Source organism: Saccoglossus kowalevskii, chromosome 10 (genome assembly GCF_978046115.1).
Source record: "Saccoglossus kowalevskii chromosome 10, keSacKowa6.1, whole genome shotgun sequence".
Lineage (NCBI taxonomy): Eukaryota > Metazoa > Hemichordata > Enteropneusta > Harrimaniidae > Saccoglossus > Saccoglossus kowalevskii.
Window position 1 is genome coordinate 19,853,973 of NC_140650.1, and position 18,233 is coordinate 19,872,205.

The window sequence follows — 18,233 nt, forward strand, 5'->3', positions numbered from 1 at the left end:
TCTATGCTTTTGAGTCTTAACAGTAACTAAGCCATCAAGTCTATGCTTTTGAGTCTTGACAGTAACTAAGCCATCCAGTCTATGCTTTTGAGTCTTAACAGTAACTAAGCCATCAAGTCTATGCCTTTGAGTCTTAACAGTAGCTAAGCCATCAAGTCTATGCTTTTGAGTTTTGACAGTAACTAAGCCATCCAGTCTATGCTTTTGAGTCTTAACAGTAACTAAGCCATCAAGTCTATGCTTTTGAGTCTTAACAGTAACTAAGCCATCAAGTCTATGCTTTTAATTCTTGACAGTAACTAAGCCATCAAGTCTATGCTTTTGAGTCTTTACAGTAACTAAGCCATCAAGTCTATGCTTTTGAGTCTTAACAGTAACTAAGCCATCAAGTCTATGCTTTTGAGTCTTGACAGTAACTAAGCCATCAAGTCTATGCTTTTGAGTCTTGACAGTAACTAAGCCATCAAGTCTATGCTTTTGAGTCTTAACAGTAACTAAGCCATCCAGTCTATGCTTTTGAGTCTTGACAGTAACTAAGCCATCAAGTCTATGCTTTTGAGTCTTGACAGTAACTAAGCCATCAAGTCCATGCTTTTGAGTCTTGACAGTAACTAAGCCATCAAGTCTATGCTTTTGAGTCTTGACAGTAACTAAGCCATCAAGTCTATACTTTTGAGTCTTGACAGTAACCTGGCCATCAAGTTTATGTATTTGAGTCTTAACAGTAACTAAGCCATCAAGTCCATGTCATGGCTGACATTTCTGTCTGTATTAGTTACTTGATGGATGCACTTTCTTAACACATATTTGCAAGTGTATACATAGGATAAGTGTGGTGATTGCCATTTTCTTTATGCTGACACCAGTAAATAATAGTGGAATTGCTCATCAAACATAGACTGGTCTAACATGGAATGTTGCATTCTCTTTTTATCTAACAACTCTATTTCTGTCAGCTGTTTCATATAAAAAACCTTTCTGTGAATTTTTGGCTAAAAAATAAGATGTATTTCATAATGATATGCATATATGCTGTTTTTCTCATAATAGCATTGTGTGTATGATAAGTTCCAGACATTTTGATGTTTGCTTTCAAGAGAACAATGTATGTTCTTACCACTTGAGGGCAGTATGCCATCGTTTTAACTAGCATGCATTGCATTATATCCTGTCATTGCCTATCCAATCGTCTCCAATCTTAGTCACGTTTTGTTCCATAGTAGCATGTTTACTAAATTGTTGTCAGCCACGACTTCTATCTTAGTTCGATCACCAATTATAATTTGTATTCTGTTTATTTCATTCAGAATTCCATAAAGTTGGTAAGGCTTGCGATCAGACCACAGAACTTGTTGAGTGTCTGCAGTCACACCTCAGTAAGGGACGTCTGAAAAATACCCCCGTTCCACCATTCCTAGCACCGACCATGAGGAACGTGATAATCGGCCTGGCGAGGTTACCATTAGTTAATAGTTACGCTAGGACACCGAGCATCGCTTGGAAGATGGGTTGGATGCCTACACCCTCTGGACCTCTGCAAACTAAGCTGCCACCACTGCCAGTAGAGTATTTACAAGATAAGGAAGTACTCAAGCAATTCCTTTATCGTGTCAACGTCTTAGGTGAGTTAGGTTCACGATTACAGTACATTGTATGCTTCAGGCAGTGTATCGTACCTAATTACCCAAATATAAAAGTAATATCATTACTTTCTTAAAATATTTTCAATGAGTTTTTCATTTGATCATAGAAATATCATATGCAAATGGCATGCCCTTATTTGCCAATTGGCAGAAACAGTTGTCAAAGATTCACTTGCTATGTTGAATTCAAAATTTTTGCAAAATTGATGAAACATCAAATTATATTTATGCAACATCTGTGTAATTTTTGGGTAACCTGTGCGGTTTCTGTCATAATAGCATTGTGTATTACAATGTATTTTGAAGTCAAAACAGTTTACATCTGTGTTATATTCAATTCTGTACAGCTCTGAGTCTCACTGCTTTGTGCTATGTACTCTACACAGTATTGTTTTATATCTCATAGATAAATTCACACTGTGTTTTTGATTCCTGATGGTTCATCAGATACAAAACTGTTTTTACATTTCTATGTTTTACATTTCATTTTTCTCGGATCTGACAGGTTGGACTTCAAGACAACAGTTTGAAGAAACATGGGCGGCATTATTGGGAGTATTGAGTTCACCGCCGATGAGTGTTGACATGTCCATTGAGGTAATCTGTCTGTACAAATAACATTATTGTTGTACTGACCTAAAAGTGACCTGGATTTTAATGGCATGGAGTTCCACCATGTGTGCTGGCATTATCTTTGCAGTAATTTAGTACTTACTGCTCCAGTCTAGAAACTTTAGTTAAATTTGTTGTCTTTTCCCTGATACTAATTTATTCCAATTTCATCACAAACTGGCAGACTTTTAGTATTCCCTTGCAGGACTTGATCAAAATTTATAACGGTGAAAATCCTGTGGAAGGCTACAAAACTTGTGAATTATTAGAGAAAGCTATTTGTCTTTATTGCTTTTACTGTTGTGATCAGGTTTATATTTAAAGCACATCTTGAAATTGGCAAAGAAAACAGGACAAAACTCGAAAAAGATTAAAAATATATTTACCAATAAGTCAAGTACAAAAAATGTTCAATGTTATTTCTCATTTCTCTCATGAGATGAAACAGTTTTTTTTAATTGACTGACCATAAACTGAAAACCAGACACAGTCAAACTTGAGTTGACTTTGAAACCATGTTAAATTGAATTCTAGTTAACGTAAATATCTTGGTGCGATATTATTTACATTTTATTGCATATTGCAGGAAGAGATAGAGAGAACACAGTCATCATGTCTTGCTGTCAGGGCCATCACGTCACTACTTGTCAGAACGTTGATGAAACCAGAAGCTGGTAATCCGACCAATAGCGTATACCGATTGGTATCTAGACATAGTAAACTACCGTTCCTTACCACACCAATGGGTAGAAAGTTATGTGCATTGAGAGAAGAAATAGAAATGGACATCAGAGCGATAATTGCTAAGAGGTATTAACAATGATTTTGTTTCATTTTGTGTTCATTCTTCAAATGTAAACAAATTTTATTTTTCCTATTCGCCAATATGACGACTGAAATGCTGTGTCTATCAATTATGCAAATGTGAGGAATTTGGCATGCAATTTTACAGATTGAAAAAACATTTTGATTTTAATAATTTTAATACGGATTTTAACTGAACTTGTTGTCTCGTTTTTTATCAGACAAGTATGTAGTATTTTGATGCAATGATTAATTCATCAATATTGAGATGATAAGCCTCATATTGTAGTTTCTCTTTGTTGAAAACAAACTTTTTTTTTTTCAGAGGTGATCATTGCAGTCATCATGAATATCAGTATACAGATGAACCACTACTTCATCAAAACCTGGAAAGAGAACTGAATAGTTTCCATTATAGTCTGGGCCAGGTAAGAGTTCCCTCCTCATCTATTTACCGGTTAGAGAACTTTATTTATGTGTATTTACAGTAATATTTGTTGTTGATGATTGCATTCACAGCTATTTAATTCATCATTTGCGGAATTGTTATGAAAGGCTAAAATAAAATAACATTCATTGACGTTTTCATTCATAGCCCTCGATTCTATTGATTGTAAAAGGCTAGAATAAAATTATTTAAAAATATGTGTTAATGTTTGTATCCATATACTTCCATCCCAACATTTGTGCTTCAAAACTTTGAAGAAGGCTGAAATAAAATAGCTAAGATATATGTTGACATTATCTTCCACAGCTTTCCATCCCATCAGTGGGATCTCAGTTAAATCTACCCTCACCTGTGGCTGAGATGCCCCATGAAATAGAAGAAGGCGTGTCCATGATGATCGTTTCCAATGCTCCTGGCAAGCTGGACGTCCATTCCTGTCTGATGTTTTTACTAGAACTGTACGGCCAGTGGATGTCTCAGAACGTCACTCCTAAAACTCCACTCATGCTCTTATGTGAAACAGTTAAATCTGTGAGTTTCTAAATTTATTGCACACTTTAAATTATTGCTAAGCAAGACAGCAAGGAAATTCACTTATTATAAATCATCCTACCTGAGTGAGGTACTATGGTTAGCCATTACTTCCATGGGTTCGCATGTTCACTTCACATCAAGAAAGCTGTGGGTTTGATCAATTCAGCCAACTTATCACTCAACAGTTTAAACAAAAGAACATTTATTTCCATACCACCAAACATGCAGTACCGTATTAGCTCTATTAGTAGGGCATGCATTTTTATGGTCAAAATAATTCATATTCCAATAGTTCAGTATACAATACATATAAATGTTTGTACACATGTGCTTTTATCGCTTCTAACACAGTGTTTCTATACCAGGAAACATGCAGTACCGTATTAGTTCTATTAGTAAGACATGCTTTTATATGGTCAAAATAATTCATATCTCAATAGTATAGTATACAATACATATATTAAATGTTTGTACACATGTGCTTTTATCGCTTCTAACACAGTTTTAGATTTGGGAGAACGATGTCTAATTTGATAGGTCTTGCATTCTGTTCCTGCCCCACAGTGCATGTTAATAAATAAACGCTGCTTGGACAGATAAATATGATATATAGTAGATGATATTTGGTAATTATTGTTCTAAGTAACTTAGTTACAACATCCTCTGGGTGTGTTAATTAATATTGTATCTGTGCAGGATGACTTACTCATTCCCTCATGCAAACCCTTGTATGTGCTGGTGCTTCCAAATTTATGCACAATCAGATTTTTTCGCCTGTTGATCCGTGAAATAAATAGATTTATACTTGTTTTCTTTATCTACAGGTTTTAAGCATTTCTGATATTTTCACTGAGCATGCTCAGTACGAGTGGATGTTTGACACTCTCCTAGAGGTTCAAAAGAACCACCCATTGGAGGATGAATTGATCACTCAGTACATCATACCTGGAATATGCAAAGCAGCGGCAGTACTTGGCATGGTGAGAAAAAACAAAATAAAAATTCAGTTCAGTTAATGGGGGCACTGTTGATGGTGATGATTTATGCCTTGTGTCTTACTTATTTTTTGTTCATTTCAGTAGTAAAATATGTTTAACCCATTGTGTGCTAAAGCTGTCTTTGGCCGCCGTTCACAAAATAAAACCTTCAATCTTGCGAAACGATATACATTTTGTGCAATATTATAGAAAAATACATGAAAATGCTGGAAGGAAAATTTATTCCATGCAAATTGAACATAGAACTGGACCCTGTTTCAAACCGGATCTTCTCTAGTTCCTTTTCCACATACCAATCAATATTCTTTGTTCGACTGGTGTCCAGTGTAGACAGGTTTCACTGTATGTGTGTATTTTTCATATTTCCATCTTCAATGTTTGTAGTTGTGAACTAGTTTGAATGCAGACATTGTAGGTTGGTATCATAACACAAACTTTAACTTTGTAGTCTGTTATCACTTGTCACAAAATTGTTAAAAATCATACTAATTTTTTCTTCCTATTAACAGTTTTAACCCAAATTTTCAAATTTTTGTTGGATAATTTACTGAAAACATCAAAATATGTGTATCAAAATTGCTGGAACAAGTTTTGCGATACAATTAATGTTTTCAGTGTAAATTTGCTATATTTACTCTGTTGTATCTTAGGAAAGTGCAATATCAGAGAAAGTCAGCAAGTTATTAGAAGTGACGCTACGAAGCGTTCACTTACCATGTCGAATCACAGCGTTACATGGTATATTATACATGCTGGAATCAAAAACAATAGAAGACATTGGTGTGTTCATACCTGTCGTTACTGAGTATCTTGTGAAAAATCTAGCACCAATTGCACAGTAAGTAAGCCTTCTGATTGAGTAATAAAGGTTAAAGCACGGTCATTGTGCAGCGCGTGTTCAAATACCATGTAAATAAACAATGTATATTACACGTGTTGTGTACGTCGCTATGAGTCCCATATCGAACAGGGCGCGGCGCGATGACTGCCGCCCTTTAAACCTGTGTATAGTCACTTCCCAACATTGAAAGAAATTGTCTTTTTTAGACAGGTAGTTTTTTTATAGAGGTTGATTAATAAAAAATATGACAAGAATTTTTCAGTTCAAGGAGCAAATTGTATTCAAACTTCACATAATTGATCACTATGGGCAGGCGATCTTTATATTAAAGTGTTTACTATGAGCAGGTGGTCTTTATATTAAAGTGGTCACTATGGGCAGGTGGTCTTTATATTAAAGTGGTCACTATGGGCAGGTGGTCTTTATATTAAAGTGGTCACTATGGGCAGGTGGTCTTTATATTAAAGTGGTCACTATGGGCTGGTGGTCTTTATATTAAAGTGGTCACTATGGGCAGGTGGTCTTTATATTAAAGTGGTCACTATGGGCAGGTGGTCTTTATATTAAAGTGGTTACTATGGGCAGGCGATCTTTATATTAAAGTGGTCACTATGGGCAGGTGGTCTTTATATTAAAGTGGTCACTATGGGCAGGTGGTCTTTATATTAAAGTGGTCACTACGGGTAGGTGGTCTTTATATTAAAGTGGTTACTATGGGCAGGTGGTCTTTATATTAAAGTGGTCACTATGGGCAGGTGGTCTTTATATTAAAGTGATCACTATGGGCAGGTGGTCTTTATATTAAAGTGGTTACTATGGGCAGGCGATCTTTATATTAAAGTGGTCACTATGGGCAGGTGGTCTTTATATTAAAGTGGTCACTATGGGCAGGTGGTCTTTATATTAAAGTGGTCACTACGGGTAGGTGGTCTTTATATTAAAGTGGTTACTATGGGCAGGTGGTCTTTATATTAAAGTGGTCACTATGGGCAGGTGGTCTTTATATTAAAGTGATCACTATGGGCAGGTGGTCTTTATATTGAAGTGGTCACTATGGGCAGGTGGTCTTTACATTAAAGTGGTTACTATGGGCAGGTGGTCTTTATATTAAAGTGGTCACTATGGGCAGGTGGTCTTTACATTAAAGTGGTTACTATGGGCAGGTGGTCTTTATATTAATGTGGTCACTACGAGTAGGTGGTCTTTATATTAAAGTGGTCACTATGGGCAGGTGGTCTTTATATTAAAGTGGTCACTATGGGCAGGTGGTCTTTATATTAAAGTGTAACTGAATTGGGACAATTGACTTTTTTTGTGTGCAAAATTTATTTATAAACAACATTATGAAAAAAAATCAAGTGAAAAGGGTATATAAATTGGGTAAACAGTCAATGGTCTTTATATTAAAGTGGTTACTATGAGCAGGTGGTCTTTACATTAAAGTGGTTACTATGAGCAGGTGGTCTTTATATTAAAGTGGTCACTACGAGTAGGTGGTCTTTGTATAAAAGTGATCATTAACTCATGTTTGACTATAACATGGGTCATTTTTGTTTAATATATTTATATATTGAATCATTGACTCCCGTGTGCGAAACACAAAAGGGAGTCTTTGCAGTTACCCTGTCTGTATGTCTGTATGTATGTATGTATGTATGTATGTATGTCACTTTTTTTTGTTCCACCGTTATCTCAAGAACCACTAATCAAATTTTGGTGAAACTTATACATAGATGCTCTGGGATAATGCGCAGAGTTGATTAGGTTTTGGTAAAAATCTATGAATATTAATTACCTTATTTGCATGATAATTAGCTGATTTTTATCTGTTCCATGACTGTTCCACTGATATCTAAAGAACCACTCATTGGAGTTTGATGAAATTTGGCACATGGATGCTCTGAACTAATGCGCAGATTTGATTAGTTTTGTGTAAAAATCTATGAATATTAATTACCTAATTTGCATGATAATTAACTGATTTTAAGCTGTTCTATGACTGTTCCACTGATTTTTGAAGAACCACTCATTGGATTTCAATGAAACTTGGCACATGGATGCTCTGAACTAATGCGCAGATTTGATTAGTTTTGGGTAAAAATCTGTTAATATTATTAATTACCTAATTTACATAATGATTAATCAATTTTCGGCTTTTCCACTGATATCTCAAGTTCTAATCATAACATTTCAATAAAACTTGGGACACTGCACATACCTGATAGTTTTTAGGGTAATATCAGTACATATTAATTACCTAATTTGCATAATTAATTAATTTTCAGCTTTTGATATTTCGAGTAGTAAGGACTGTGCAGAGACCTAATTAGTTTTTGGGTAAATATTTGTGCATATTAATCACCTTATTACATAATTAGTTAATTTTCAGCTTTTCACCTGATATCTCAAGTACTAATCATCACATTTCAATGAGACTTGCGACATAGATATTCTAGGACTATGCAGAGACCTGATTAATTTTGGGATAAATAATTGTGCCTATTAATTACCTAATTTGCTAAACTAGTTAATTTTTTGCTGTTCTATGATGTCTAAAAACCACTCATTGGATTTCAATGAAACTTTTAAATAGTACCCATCACATTTCAATGAACCTAAGACTATGCACCATATTAGTTTTTGGTAAATATTTATGCTTCTTAATCATCTAATTAACATAATTAATTAATACTGATATCTCAAGTATTGATCATCACATTTGAATAAAACTTGGTACATAAATGCTCTAGGACAATAGACAGTCTGATTAATTTTGGGTTAAAATCTGTTCATATTAATTCTCTAATTAATATAATAATTAATATTTTTTTGGTTCTAATCACATTTCAATGAAACTTGGTACATTGTGCAGACCTTATTAGTTTTACACTTAAATCTGTTCATATTAGTTACCTTATTTGCATAATTAGTTTTCAGCTATTCCATCAATATCTCAAGTATAAGTAATTTTGAATTAATTTTTAATGTGTCTCCAAAACTCTCAGCACACGGGAGTTCTTTCTAAGCTTTCTTTGATTTTCAGTTTTTGTTCTGTTCTCTTTGCCAGGATTAGTTGTATAGTAAGTCAGCAGCACGTCTTGGCTATGTTGTCAACGTCTTTCTATTTAATTGAACATTATGCAGAGCATATCAAAGATACTGAATTTACTTATAATATTATACAGGTAAGTAATAATGCGAGGGATCTGACCTCACACTCCTTGGGGGTGGGTGACCAGACATACTTGGAGAAAAACCAACAGCTGGGGAATGTGACCAAAACCCCTCGGAGAATGATCATGATCTCAGGGGACTTGCCAACAGCCTAGGGGAAATGATCAAATTCCCGGGACTCCATGTGAGAATGAACATATTATTGGACTTGTACACATCCATGAGAGAATAACTAACATCTGTGGAAAGCTGAATCTTTCCCCTAGACTTACCCCAATGTCATAACTGACATGCCAAGACACTGATATGTAACCTCTGAGTTAAACTGACCCACAACTGTGTATCACTAAGCCACTGCCCCGCACCCAACTCTGGTTATGTCATGTCATGTTATGTTATGTTTCTTTTCTACTCAGATATGTATTTCTATGGCATCAAGCAATGAGGAAGCGGTTTCCCCAGCAGTGTACCATGCCATTATGAGAGGCTTTGAAAGACTACTCTTAGCTGGGTGTCTCTCTACCTCAGACGCTGAGTCATTAGTCAAGTGTAGTGTGGATAGACTGTGTATGGCTTCACCACACAGGGCAATGTCAGCACTAGGATTGATGCTGACTTGCATGTACACAGGAAAGGAACGAGATCAAAAGAAAGATAGTGTAACTGACCAATCAGATTTGGATGCAGCATCACATGACCCTGAGAGGTTACTGATCGCCATGGAAAGGGTCACTGTATTATTTGATAGGTAACTGGAATTGTGGGTTTTTAGGGGAGGGTACAATGAGGTTCACTTCGCTATGATATTCATTAGATCTTCATCAGTTGTATTATTGGATGTATTGGAGCCTTGTGAGTTTGAAGTTGCATGTGTTTATACCAACAATTATTACGGTATTCACAAGATATCAGAGGTCAGAGGTTTGCAGATATTACCACAGATTTGGTTGTGATTGAGTTTTAGAAATTTTAGGATGTCATCATATCCAATCACATATGGAACTTTTTTACTGATGATTCAAATACAGCCCTCCTTTAGGTTGTCCAGATAGACATATTATTGTATTGCATCACCACTATGCATCGGTCAATATTATTGTATAACTGCCTTCCGGCAAACCTCATAATACTGATAGTAATGTTGGCTATTTGCAACTCTTCTGCCAAAAGTCTATTCTGAACTTAGTCATGAGAACACCATTGTTTGATTTCACTAAACATAATCTTACACACCACTTTGTTTTGTTTTGTAGAATTCGTAAAGGATTTCCATCTGAAGCCAGAGTGATAGCCAGGATATTACCAACTTTCTTGATTGACTTTTTTCCACCTCAGGATATCATGAATAAAGTCATCGGTGAATTCCTGTCTAGTCAACAGCCGCACCCACAACTTATGGCAAGAGTTGTGTTCAAAGTAAGACTCATAGTGTATTTGACTGCTGACCTGTTAGATTAACTACTGTTAACTGAAAGACAAATTTTCCTAGTTTTGCTCAAAGCACTTTATAGCAATAGTATTAGTATTATGAGGTACTCGTTTCATACATAGAGATTTCTCATGTGCTTGCTATTCTATGGGTCAGGAACCTTGCAAAATTATGTATCTGTTCACTTAGTCTTCAAAACTATGTATCGCGTCAAATTCCTTGTGATGAAAATATAATCACAGATATAGTGTCTTAATCTGTTCAGATGTCATATACTTATGTGTGTAGCACCATATGCTACCAATAATTAAAGGTTGTATGGTTCTTTATGTGCTGAACATCCAACAGGGGCTATGTCACACTTTTCTTGTGTTGATTGAATATTGATGCTACTCTAATTTGGTAGATATGGGCGGAATGGATAATGACTTTTGATTACTGATTAGAAATTATTTTAATCCATTCATCTCATTACAGGTGTTCAGTAAACTTCATCAACAAGGTCAAACAGTCCTGGTTAGAGATTGGGTCATGTTATCGCTGTCTAATTTTACCCAGCGCACACCAGTTTCCATGGCAATATGGAGTCTGACATGTTTCTTCATCAGTTCATCAACCAATATGTGGATTTGTGCATTGTATCCTTTATGCCATAGTAACAACCATCACTAGGTTCAGTAATTTGCATTTACAGGGATAAAAGAAAATTTGTCGGCCCAATTTTATGATTCTGATCTGATTTTTTAGCTTAACATGTTTGCGTTTACATCTTATTCATACTTATAACTCTTTCAACACAGTTTTTATGTAACTTCAATAGATATAACATATGCTGTATTTGTAGCATATGCGCTTGTGTACATTACAAAGGTATCTATATGCAAATTAAATCATTTTTTAATAATCCAGTATGAAACAAATGCAATTGTTAGTCTATATACACTGTATACTTTAGAGCTAATATGGTATCCATCCATAGTGTACCGGGTACTTATAATGTTACTATAAACAATTCATATGTCATGCATCAATTAGTGTTAAGGTAGAAGCCTAGTCATAATTTTTGACAAAATTCGTCATAAATCGCATGACAATGTTCATTAGTTTATTATGTACAATAATGAAGCTAATGTCCCATGGTACAATGAAATAGCATTATTTTGTGTGTTAGTTATGCTTTTTGAGAAACGTGTCCTAATATTTCTTGAAAATTGCTATTTTTAGAACAATTCCATAGAACACAATGTTAAAAAAGAATTGCATTTTTTGACACTTTTTAAAACCCAGATTCTTTAAATAATTCAGAACAACAAAAAGTACTCCATTATCAATATATAATTTTTTCAGCCTATGTCACCAGGCTAGATTTTGAGATATTGCATAATATCTCTGGCATAGGAACCTGTGGTAAAAGTGTTATAATAGTGTCAAAATGGCGACTTTCCACTAAAATACAACCATCAATTTCTTGAAAAAAAGGCTGGTGACCCCCAACTTTTTTTAGGTCAATATCCTTATATTGCCTTGGAGTACAATTCATTGCAAAATGAATAAATTCTAGGTTTTTTAATTTATGAGTAGGCTTCTACCTTAATTCTACATAATGCGTTCCAAAGATGAGGCAGGTTTTTACTCAATTAATTATTTTGAAGTTTGTACTCTCTCTTGTGACTCATGAGTCAAGTTCCTTTACCACACATAAAAAAACAAAAACAAATTTATAAAATGCTTTTCCTTGATTGCGACAATCAGACTACCCCATGTGATTGGTAGAATGGGTAAACTTGAAACCATTGATAAGAGGAACTTCTGTGTTGCAGCCTTGGACTTTTACAGACACCAAGTAAGTAGTGAATATTATCAATCTTTCTGTGTAACCATTGGGCAAATTATTTCCTTGATGTGTAATTATACAAGGACACCTATTGTTCAAATTTGGTGCTTACATTCAACATGATGAAACCTTATTGTTTTTTAGTTCTGATTCTCAATGGCTGATTGACAGGAATTTTGTATTAGTAAGTGCTGTTCTAGAGCCATGTCTCAGACTTAACTTGATTGGTTGCAATCAAATTTTGCAACTACACTGTACATCATGTCACAAATTTTATCATGCACTTGTTTTCAAGTTCTGATTCAAAATGCTAACACGTTTCTGTTATGTTCACTCTTGAACAAACAAACAAAGAAATGACTTGTTATTAATAACTTGTAGTATAAAAAAATGCTGAAATTCATGATGAGTATTTTATCTTCACAGCTCGTCGAGGAAGCTGGTAAAAGAGCTTTTATTTCCATTTTCCAGTCTGTAGCCAATCCTGGTGGACCTTATGCCGAGCTGTTAGCTGCATGTAATGCAAATAATCAGTAGAAGACACCCTAGGTTTATGGGCGTATATCTAGTACCTCCTTATAGACTATCTGTTATTGGCTGGACCAGATTATTATCAAATATTTTATGAAAATGTTTAGGGAACCAGGGGATCCATGTCTCAGGCTGAATTTACAGTGAATATTTTGATTGATATTTCGGTCGTGTTTTTTTCTGATTTTCAGAAAGAAACAAAGTTTTAAACAATAATGTGTATTGAGTGATGGTACAATTTATATGTGAATATTATGTGATTAGAGAAATAGTTCCTTTTCCTTCCAACAAGTGTTATCAGGTAGCTGAAGACTTTATAGTCTATATGCAAACTAGTCAATTAGTATAGCATAGTTTTATGCCAGCTTATTTTAGCAGTTGCATTTTTTCCATCCCCGTTTGACAAGGTTGATCGTTATTTTTTTGCTCCCAGACAGTAACTCACTTTAAAGAATCTGTTTAAACAAAGGTTTAAAATATCTCTTCATTGAAGATGTTTATTATAGTACAACTCAAATTTTTATCAAACCACCAAGGTTTGAAACTGATTTAAAAATAAGAATGACAAATATTGGCTCAGCAATGGTAATCTGGTAATGTTTTGTGACCATAACTAAATTATTATGTTTTTAGAAATGTTCCTCATTGTAGTGAACAAATAATCGGAAACAAAGTACATGTGGTCTCTTGTGCATAATTAATAATACTATCTGTTCACAATAACTACATTCAGCATTACCAAACAATAAAAATAACAAATGCAAAAATAGACCATGTGGAAAATAGCTGTCTGAAGTTAAAAGGGCAGTGATCGTCATGACAACTTGTCTTTGATGTGGGACCCACATATACATCACTTCTAAATACAATGTTTGTTTACACCGAATTCAAATACATTCTGCAAGACGATCACTGCCTTTATTTTAATAAAAGAATATGTTTATTTATAATTTGCAAGATTCCATCCGGATACCTATGGGTCTTTCAAAAGTGTGATTTAGCGTGACTTGAAATGTACAATTAAACAATGCAGTTTTGCTGTATGTAAGCATATAATCCTTGTTTACAAGTGTGTGTGTGTGTTTGTGTGTACACTACGGAGGTTGCATGACACATTATTTTTTTGCAATGTTGAGAGGCCTCCATATACATATTGAATAACAAGCGGAAACCCATATTTCTTCTATTGTTCTACTTGAATTATTTCCGAGTCCGTCTCTCTCTAATTCATGATCTGTCTTCAAATGGTATCAGTAAGGAATCTTGTCTCCTGGTAATATTATGTTCTTTTCATGTTTGGTTAACACCTTGGAAGCACACACAATTTTTACCCCATACTTTATAAGCAGCATTTGAGATTATGGTTGTTATAGTGTTAACATTAGATGCATTCATCTTGCTTGTAAATCAGAATGCATTGGTAACAGAGTGTAAGATATGTCAGTGGCAGCTAGTGTGAAAGAATTCTTCTCGTCTGGGGCCAATGCTGGTACCTCTTAGCTATGTATTATATATCTCCTATGCTGTAAATTCATTTAGTTCTCATTCTATGACAATATATGTGGTGGTAAGTGTTTGCTTCCCGATCAAACAAGTCCCTTATTGGATGGATATTCCAGGTGAACATTTGCATATTAACACCTGGTGAACTTGAAAATCTGCATTGTATATATGCTTCACCTCAACTGAAAAATGGTTAGAACTTTGGGTGGGATAAAACTTTTTTAAAAAAGAGAACATTTCCAGTTTATACATGAACCCAATACATTGTGTCAATTTTATGTTCAAGATTTTTAAAACTCGTTGATGACCAACTGGTTACATAGTTTTTCCTTTCTAAAAGAGAATGGGACACAAAATAAAATGAAATGCACTTTTGCTTACAACTTATTTTTTCCCCCTTGCTCTTTGCAGTGGTAATGTTCTGGTATTAAACTTTGTCTGTTATGTCCAGTTATACATGCATGTGGGTAAGCATGCATCATAGGTTAATGCTTGATCTGTGTGACTGGTAATCAGATTATCAAATTGTAATATAGCATCTGATTGGCTACTTACAGTCACATGACATGAAAGCAGTTTTTTTTTATTGGGCTCTCTACTATGTTAATATACATAATGGTAACTTTTCTTCCTTCAGTAATTATGTATGTATTCGATAATTGTTATGAATCTATTAATACTGTAATTATGTATCACACTTAAGGGTTGATAAGTTAAGGGCATGCAACGGAATAAGATGTGTTATTAAACCATTTACATTTCTGTCCCTGAGACACTAAACATAATTCTAACACTGGCTGTAAAGGTGTTTCAATGTGCATCTTTTATCACTGCAGTTGAGTTGTAATCTTTATTTTTTTGCCTCGAAAGATTTTCTGAGAACCAGTTATACTTGGACTTGGTCTCAAAGGAGTCAATAAAATGTATCACTGGAACCGAGTGTTTATTTCACGTGTTGCATACCCTTAACTATTGCCGCTATGAGTACATCAAATTGTGTGAAATAAACAACAAAAAAAGGATATCTTCTAATGTTTATTGAAATGTGTGAAAGTCGTATGTATGTGTTTCACATTTTGTTAAATGGGAATTGAAACAATACAGTTGTTAGTGCCCATTCAAATGCAGTCCCAAAACAGGGACTTGCAGATTGATCTTCATTTGTCTGTTCACATCCACCAATATCTTGCATGCTTAGACCGATTAAGTTTAAAGCTCATGCATCGGATATTATATTGGGCAAATACACATACATTTTTGTCTGGCGGTCATCTTAATTAAATGAAGTTTCACAGAGCCACATCTCGTAAACATTCTCACCCATTACTCATTGCCACAAGGATGCCTTAATATTTCATATGCACTGTAGAAATGAACAGCATACAAGACCAAAAAGATCTGTCTTTTCAACCTCATCTCCCTAGCTGCCAGCCCGAGAAACAATTAGGTTTCCATAGATAATTTCTTTTTTCATTACTTTGTGATTGCAGTGTTGAAATCTTTCAACGAAATCTATTGTCACACAGTTTACATGATTGAACAAGTGTGTCATTGGGTTATCCATCTGGTGTGGAGGTACCTGGTACACAAATGTAGTATAAAACATTAGTGGTTTCGCAACCAAATTGATCAGTACGATCAATATTCATTTATCGTAATCAGGGAGTCATTTCCTGCCAATGGTTACAAGTGATCAGTTCTTGTCTGGGTCTACACAGCCTTTTTGACACACACGAGAAATACAGTAAGTATAAAATAAAATTTTGAGTTTTATAAACTAAACACGTAGGTCAGGTGTGTAACTCATTTTATGAATAGAAAAGGATATGCATATGTTGTCTGAATTTTTTGACTGTGTGTGGGTGTGTGTGTGAAGCACACAATTGGAGTCTTTGCAGTTAGTGTGTCTGTATGTGTGTGTGTGTGTATGTATGTGTGTCTGTCTGTCTGTTCCACTGATATCTCAAGAACCATACATCGGTTTTTGATGAAACTTGGTGCATATATGCTCTGGGCCAATGCTCAGATTTTAGTTCTGTTGTGATCAAAGATGAAAGAGTGGAGCTGTTTATGCAAGTGATTATCTGTCATCATCCATCAGTTGCCTGTCAACGGTTCTATTTTATACTTCTTGAATACTACCAACTCAATTGCCTTCATACTTGGTATATAGTTACCTTGGGCGGCCCTGTGTTAGATTTGTCCATTTCGTGACGATATCTTGAATTCTCCATTTTTAGCGAATATTTTTGTAATTTTTAGTAAAAACGTTATTATCAACTACTTTCTGAAAACTACCAGTACAATTGCTCTGATACTTTGTATGTAGGTACCATGTGTGATATTTATGTCATTTTTCATCAAGAATTACCAACTCAATTGCTTCGATATTAGGGATATATAATTCTTGGGTGACCCCAACATCGCAAAACAAGGTAGGACGAAATCTACAGAAGATGTTGCTCTGGTGCAAGAAAAACGGAATAGAGCTAGGAGCTTGTCACCTTGGAAGGGGTGAACAACAATGCAGTCATGTGGTTTCCACTTCTGTCTTTGTTAGGTGTAGTGATTCTAGTGTTCTGTGATTGATGCAGTCAAAGAAGATGGATCTACGGAAACCCACTGTGCGCCCAAGTAGCAGATTTTGTTGATAATTTATTTTGAAGATACTGGGCTAGCACGGCCTGGTAGTCCAAGCTTGCACTGGGACAGATACAGATAGTCTCTAAAATCAGCAATGCTGGAACTTTTGATGCTTTTCTGCTCGTATTGGCCTTGATCAGAAGCAAAGTTTCCTTGAAGATCAAACTAAATTTTTGGCGAAGACCAAAATGTGGGAATTGATGCAATTAACTCCCGTTATTATGCATTCACTATGACATATTGTGGGTAGTGAACCCTGGGAGGAATTCCCGTTTTATCTTGCCAAAGTTCTTTGCATCTATTAAATAGAACTCGTGTCATTACACTTGACACTAAGCATATGTTTATCTGTGATGGCGGGGAAACATCATACAACCGCATCCCTGACGATGATTAGGCATATGGTAAACACACAACTACCCAAGCATATCAGTTTTCATCAGGTCAGGCGATTGGCTAACTCCAGTCAGAGGCACCAATAGGGCATATTTTAGCCACGGTACCATATGAAACCCATAAGTATTAATAGTCAGCTTGGGTGACCAAAACATAGATTAATATTAGTTAATATTATTTTGATATTTGGGTTGTGTTTAATGAAATATGCTCTGATGATATGATATACACGTCTCGCGTGATTTGGCGTTCAACAGCAGTAATATCGCCATGATTAATGGTCCATCGGTTTGATAATTTTAAGAGTACCCTAAATGGAATATAAAAGAGGTGAATCTACTCAAGAACAATCACGCACAACACTCTCCACTATGTAACATGTAAGCGAATACATACCAGTTTGAGGATATTTTGGAGCTAAATTAGTTCAACATTTGTTTATCAGATTTAGTTGCTTAAAAAGCTACCGAATTGTTCAATGAATAATGAATTGTTATCGCGTATTATTGTTTAATGAAGTGATTGTCGCTGTGCAATCTTCGCTTTACCGATGCACGTAACACTAATGGTCCGAGTAATGTTCCAGAGAGCATCTAAAAAATGATGCGAAGCTTTGATCTCTATCATTTTAATAGATCTCTCAAATAATAGATCTCTTGAGAAAATTGACAAGCCATAAATTTGAGAAATACTATGTCAAACATTAAAACAGTGCATACCTCAATGTTTGAGACACAATATTGTGTTATACAATAGAATACAATAGTTATTCATTTAAATAACAATTCCATGTCGACATGCAGCGGTCAGAAAGTTCCCGGATCAAGGAAGTAAATTCGTCAG

The 18,233-nt window shown here is 35.1% G+C and overlaps 1 protein-coding gene across 1 annotated transcript in view; it reads left to right on the forward strand.

Annotated features, from left to right (window-relative positions):
- Window positions 1-15,373, forward strand: part of LOC100329031 (huntingtin) — a 51,527-nt gene extending 36,154 nt beyond the window's left edge. Inside the window, exons 42-54 of the mRNA XM_085504340.1 lie at window positions 1,308-1,622; window positions 2,149-2,240; window positions 2,842-3,065; window positions 3,385-3,487; window positions 3,814-4,038; window positions 4,866-5,021; window positions 5,690-5,877; window positions 8,948-9,065; window positions 9,471-9,802; window positions 10,308-10,470; window positions 10,961-11,121; window positions 12,236-12,326; window positions 12,744-15,373. Coding sequence (XP_085360466.1) covers window positions 1,308-1,622; window positions 2,149-2,240; window positions 2,842-3,065; window positions 3,385-3,487; window positions 3,814-4,038; window positions 4,866-5,021; window positions 5,690-5,877; window positions 8,948-9,065; window positions 9,471-9,802; window positions 10,308-10,470; window positions 10,961-11,121; window positions 12,236-12,326; window positions 12,744-12,854 — 2,279 coding nt within the window. The 3' untranslated portion in view covers window positions 12,855-15,373. The remainder of the gene's footprint in view (window positions 1-1,307; window positions 1,623-2,148; window positions 2,241-2,841; window positions 3,066-3,384; window positions 3,488-3,813; window positions 4,039-4,865; window positions 5,022-5,689; window positions 5,878-8,947; window positions 9,066-9,470; window positions 9,803-10,307; window positions 10,471-10,960; window positions 11,122-12,235; window positions 12,327-12,743) is intronic.
- The last annotated feature ends 2,860 nt before the right edge of the window (window positions 15,374-18,233 follow it).